Source organism: Nanorana parkeri, unplaced genomic scaffold, assembly GCF_000935625.1.
Source record: "Nanorana parkeri isolate BGI_ZX_2015 unplaced genomic scaffold, ASM93562v1 scaffold3260, whole genome shotgun sequence".
Classification (NCBI taxonomy): domain Eukaryota; kingdom Metazoa; phylum Chordata; class Amphibia; order Anura; family Dicroglossidae; genus Nanorana; species Nanorana parkeri.
In genome coordinates, this window is record NW_017309528.1 from 7853 (window position 1) to 13856 (window position 6004).

Here is a 6004-nt window from a genome sequence, read left to right on the forward strand (position 1 = left end):
CAGCACGCCTCTTGTCTTTACTAAAGATAAAACCTGATCACACTGTCGTCCCCGCACGTCCCTGGTTCCAAGTCATAACACGGCATTTGGCCTTCCAGCTCAGCGGAAACCCTTTTTCCGTGCCACCCTGTCTGGGGGGGGGGTCACGGGGTAACCAATTTGTCTCTTTTCCTTGCAGGGAAGATTGACCTGGTGAAGTCGAAGTGGGGCCTGGCACTGGCCGCCGTGGTGACTGTCCTGAGCTCCCTGCTGATGTCGGTGGGTTTGTGCACGCTCTTCGGACTGACGCCGACCCTCAATGGCGGGTACGCGTTTCATCTTTATATATGTGATGGATTGTTGTGTGTTTATCGGGGCCGCGCTGGTCTGTGCTGAGACACCCTCTGTGGTATGAACTTGCCTTCTCTTTCCTGCAGGGAGATTTTCCCTTACCTGGTTGTGGTGATCGGTCTGGAGAACGTTCTGGTGCTGACCAAGTCGGTCGTGTCCACTCCGGTGGACCTGGAGGTGAAGCTGCGGATCGCGCAAGGTGAATGATTGAGGCCTGCACGAGTCTCCCCGTAGAGCCTGACCCTTGACCCTCATCTAGAGCAGTGGGTCAGGACCCAAAAGTGGGTCGCAACCCACAGTTGAGGGGGTCCCCACGTGCCTTGTGCTGCTCTAGGAAGAGGCTCCTCAGCCTCCTCCTAGCATGGCAGTGTCAGTACTCCTAGATGGCGCTGCAGCGGCCTGAGAGGATCAGAGAGAGGGGAGCAGGCAGGAGTGAGGGGTGGTGAATGCTTGATCACCACAGAGCCCGCACTGGGCACCACCAGAGAGCCGGCATAGCCTCCTGAGAGCCCACACAGATACCAGTATTGGTGCATTCCTAAATTTTACGGTTGGGGGTTCACCACAACTTGGCAAATGTTACCGAGGGGTCCCGGCCCTAGAAAGGTTGAGAACCACTGACCTAGAGCCTCTGTACACGCCACACTCCTTGAATCCCATCATCTCTGACCTAACAGTGAGCCGAGCCGAGTGACAGAGTCTTTCAAAGGGAACCTGCTGCCATTTCCTTATAAAAGTGTTCCCTGTCACTCACGCTGGCCCAGTGGCCACCCGAGTCACTGACCCATAAGAAGAATACAAATCAAGAACTGTGGTCTGGTTCCAGGTCTGTAACTCGGTACGGGAGACCTCCAGCAAACTGGCATCATAAAAACGAGGCCAGCAGTAGAATCCTACAAAGTCCTCAATCTCTTTTTTCTGTAGCCCCGGCGCTCAATGAAGAGGAAGCTCTCGGTACAGAGACTTCCTGTCCATTCGCAATCTGGAGATGGTAAACATTTACCATCAACCCAGTCATGAATGGACAGGAAGTCTCTGTACTGAGCTGCTTCCTGTGAGCAGATAGTAAATATTTACTATGTCCCCATTCATAAATGAACAGGAAGTGACGTATAGCACTTCCTGCTCATTCATAACTGGACATATAGTAAGATGATTATGTCCTCAGTTATTTACAAACAGCGAGAGGTCAGTACCGCTGAGTGTTTGTGCTCCGCTCTCCGTCCTGACTGTGCCGCCTGTCACAGGAGCCGACCTCCCCTCCCCGCGCCACTCAGCCTCCTGACAGCTGTCTCAGCCCCGCTGGATACCAACAGCTGGATCAGCTCTGTGTCCCCCTTGCCGACAGGCAGGGAAGAGTAACGGGGATCGGAGGGGCACAGACCGATGCTTAGGGATTTTCGGCCATTTTCGTACTATCTCCATTTTGCCCATAGTACCATTTTCGGCCTCCCTAGTACATAATGTGTAAAGAGGCCTAATGAAAGGAAGGTTCTTGGAGGAGATTACCCTAATGGCGCCCAGACAGGAGGGAATGAGCTCTCAGAATGACATTTTGTAGTGACCCCCTTCTGTGGGAGAGACCTCCGGAGGTGCACATGACAACCCCCCCAGACCGCCTGTCATGGCGGAATGTTGTCTGTTGTCATATTGGGGATTTCTGTCTTGTTATAAGAGACGCTCAGCATGAGTACAGGACCGGCTTTCCCTGTGTGCGTTCAGAATAAGATCTGCAGCTCAGTTCCACCTTTCCCGCACAACCTTTCCCACACAATGTGTCCTCTACATAGCGAGTACCCGACATGTTGAAGGACTTTTGTTGGGAGTCCATGACTGATTTGTCACTCATCTCTCCTGTGTGTGGCACAGGTGTATAAAGATTGAGCTCCTCCCACACCTCCAGAGGAAGATTTGAATGATGGGGGGAAAAGGGGAAGTAGAGTTGGGGGGTGTGTATGTGAGAGATTGGTGTACGATATACTTTTTTGGGTTTCTTTTTTTAAAATTTTTCATAAAAATGTAAATTATACTAAATTTAAGTGCAATAAAAATATATTAAACGAAAAAAATCTCTCCTGTGTGTGCGCAGGGCTAAGCAACGAGAGCTGGTCCATCATGAAGAACATGGCCACCGAGCTGGGGATCATCCTGATTGGTTACTTCACTCTGGTTCCCGCCATTCAGGTAAGAGAAATCACACGGTTCAGGGCCAAGATATTACTGACTACACCAGCCAATCATATTCCACGGACAGAGGATGGAGGTCAGATAGAAGACTGAAGGGGAAGGACGGAGGTCAGATAGAAGACTGAAGGGGAGGTCGGAGGTCAGATAAGAGACTGAAGGGGAGGGCGGAGGTCAGATAGAAGACTGAAGGGAAGGACGGAGGTCAGATACAAGACTGAAGGGGAGGACGGAGGTCAGATACAAGACTGAAGGGGAGGACGGAGGTCAGATAGAAGACTGAAGGGGAGGTCGGAGGTCAGATAGAAGACTGAAGGGAAGGACGGAGGTCAGATAGAAGACTGAAGGGGAGGACGGAGGTCAGATAGAAGACTGAAGGGGAGGACGGAGGTCAGAGAGAAGACTGAAGGGGAGGTCGGAGGTCCGATAGAAGACTGAAGGGAAGGACGGAGGTCAGATAGAAGACTGAAGGGGAGGTCGGAGGTCAGATAGAAGACTGAAGGGGAGGACGGAGGTCAGATAGAAGACTGAAGGGGAGGACGGAGGTCAGATAGAAGACCGGGGGGGAGGTTGTGGTGCAGTGTGCGGGTTGTTATGTGACCTCTGCTGCCACTTATGAAGTACAGATAACAGACTCTCTCCTCGCTCTGTGATGGGAATTCCGGGACATTCTTCCACTTCCTCTGTGACACGCTAACAGATTAGACGGTGAAGGTCGGTGCCGCGCACTCATTGACATCGCTCCTCTCTTCATATATTGCCGACCTGCAAAGCAAAGCCGGAACTCCCAAATGTGACGAGAACTGACAAAGATGCAGCTTCTTATTTATATATGTAACTGATATAGCGCCAACATATACCGCAGTGCTGTACAGAGGAGCTTACACTCTAATGTCCCCTCCCCCCCCCCACAGTCACATCAGTCTCTGTACAGAGGAGCTTACACTCTAATGTCGTCCCCCCCAGTAATGGGGACAGAGGCGACATGACACGATGGCTCCTGTGCGCTCTCTGCCGGTGATGTCTGGGATCCCGTACAGGGCCCGGGTGCTTTGTTGGCCCTCAGAGGAGCCACATTGGAGATAATAGGCTCCATGATGGAGATTTCTCAGATTATTATGGGATTGAACTCATTTTGGGATCCCGCCCCCCTGATACACATTGGCCACGAGCCTACGAACGAGGTGTTGGAGGGAGCTTGCAGTGGGCGGAGACAAGATGGGAATGTGGATGGGTAGTGTGGTGAATCTAGCTAATATTCCAGATACAAGGAGGAACTCCGCTGTGTTTTGGGGCCCAAACCCGCCCCCTTCATTAGGTCAAAGATAGGAAACAACGTGCAAGGACAGCGCCGGTCCAGCTGCTTGATGGGTCCTGTGCCTCGTATTATAATGTACCCCCCGTTATGTCCATATATTGTTCATTGCCCTGATGAAGGAGGCGAGCCCCTGAAACGCGTCGGCTTCCTCATTAACTCTTCTACCGGCGCCTACATTGGAATAACATTGTATCTGGACTCCAATCTTACAGGATGTGAATGTTGTTACATTGTATTTACTTCCCGTGTCTCCCCCTCACTCCGCCCTCTCTCTGTGTGTTTTCTCTCTATCAGGAGTTCTGTCTATTCGCTGTCGTCGGACTCGTCTCGGACTTCTTCCTACAGATGTTCTTTTTCACCACAAACCTATCACGGTACCACGCTTGTAGTCACCGAGCTCCTGAGAGCGACCCGTTCTCTCACCAATGTCTGTAGAAGCGTCTGCATGCCGAGGTGCCTCATCCTATACACCGGGGGCCATGGAGGGGATTGTAACACGTGGAGGGGGAGGGGCCAATACTTCTGGCATTATAGTGTATGTCCCCGGGATGTGTCTGATGTCTTCTCTCTGTCATGAATCTCTTTCAGCTCGCTGACTTGAACAAGAGGATGCCTGCGGAGGCCTGTATGCCGCCAGCCAAGCCGGTGACCCGCGGCCAGCGATATGAGCGCCAGCAAGCTCTGAGGCCCAACACCCCCCACACCATCACCCTGCAGCCGTTCCGAAACCTGCGGCTGCCCAAGAGGCTCCGCCTCATCTATTTCTTCGCCAGGACGCGCCTGGCACAGCGGATCATCATGGTAATGCCGCCCGCCCGTGAATTGTGGAGATCTCGCCGAGTCTTCGCATCGGTATTGTGATAGAAATGAATATTCGCTTCCTGCGCATTAAAATCCGCCGCGCTATCTAGTCCTAGCTGACGCATTCAGATCCCTTTCTTTATAGGGGGTCACAGCAGGAAGGAAGTGGCGGCTCCAACAGCCAATCAGTTCCTCAATACGTCAACGTAACGCAGAGTCAGCCAATGAGACGCATGTATACACTTCAATAGACAATAGAAAAGGGGAGTGTATGCTCGTGCATGTGAAACACACCGTGCACAGCAATTGTACTCCGGTTCCTGTGAATGCGCGCTTGTCTGCAGGGACGACGCCATATTGTTTCCAGCGCGTTGATATGACGCACCAAAAAGACACGCGCGTGTTCCTCTCATATACCACGTCCTCAAAGCAAATGCATCCACGCCGAGCGAATAAATCCGCGCATTACGCAGGGGCCCTCGCCGGCGTCCATACACTCGCTAAGAGGACACCGCTCCGCAATGCACATTAATCTCCCCCCAGCGCATAGCACATGGACCATCCGCCGCCGGAGACCCCTCAGCACAGCGGCCGCGTCTCCACATCCACAGGAAGATATCCGCTCCAATGGTTTACACACAGTGCTGAATAATCCCGACCACACTCCAATAGAGCCCAGCAATCCCGACACTGAGACATAATGACAATATTCACCTATACAATATGCTAAAAACACATCCTAATAACGTTTCCACAACTTGCATGATGCGATGGTTTTGAGCAATGTAGCAATTTCTTGTGACATGCATAATGCTGCATTTCCCTATGACGGGCAGTGAAAGTGGGAGTGTCAGGAAAAGTCTAAGTGGCCCTTCCAGGAGCCACAACGTCGGGACTTCACCTCAGCCAAGCTTTCTAATATGCAGATTAACTCTTAGTCATCTGAGGTAGAGTTCACTGAATCTGCAGAGAATACTTCTGACCCTTCACCCGCTACCTCTGCTGTTCATTTGGGAATCCAGAAGCCTAATTGCTTCTCATAAGTCTTTCACTAAGTCTGAATTCTGTTGGCCTTTATGGAATCAGTGTAGATGTACAGTACTGTGCAAATGTAACCAGTCACTTCTCTCCTCTTCACTCCCTCCCCCCCAGCACTAGTCACTGTCTCTCTCCTCCCCTCTCCCAGCACCAGTCAGTGTCTCTCTCCTCCACCCCCCCCAGCCTCGGTCAGTCAGTACTACTAAGCCCCCTCCTTACCTTTACCTCCAGCGGCTGCGCTCCACTGCTGCTGGGTTAAAGAAAGTTCAGTCAATGTAAAAAACAAACCTTCAGGCGCACACGTGCTCAGGAAGGTGCCAAGTGCACAGGGGG

General features: G+C 51.9%; 1 protein-coding gene across 1 annotated transcript in view; it reads left to right on the forward strand.

Annotated features, from left to right (window-relative positions):
• The window catches only part of SCAP (SREBF chaperone), a gene marked incomplete at its 5' end in the record, with an annotated part of 36930 nt that overhangs the window by 7590 nt on the left and 23336 nt on the right, over positions 1-6004 (forward strand). Inside the window, 5 exon segments of the mRNA XM_018574824.1 lie at positions 179-305; positions 417-529; positions 2420-2514; positions 4127-4213; positions 4421-4633. Coding sequence (XP_018430326.1) covers positions 179-305; positions 417-529; positions 2420-2514; positions 4127-4213; positions 4421-4633 — 635 coding nt within the window.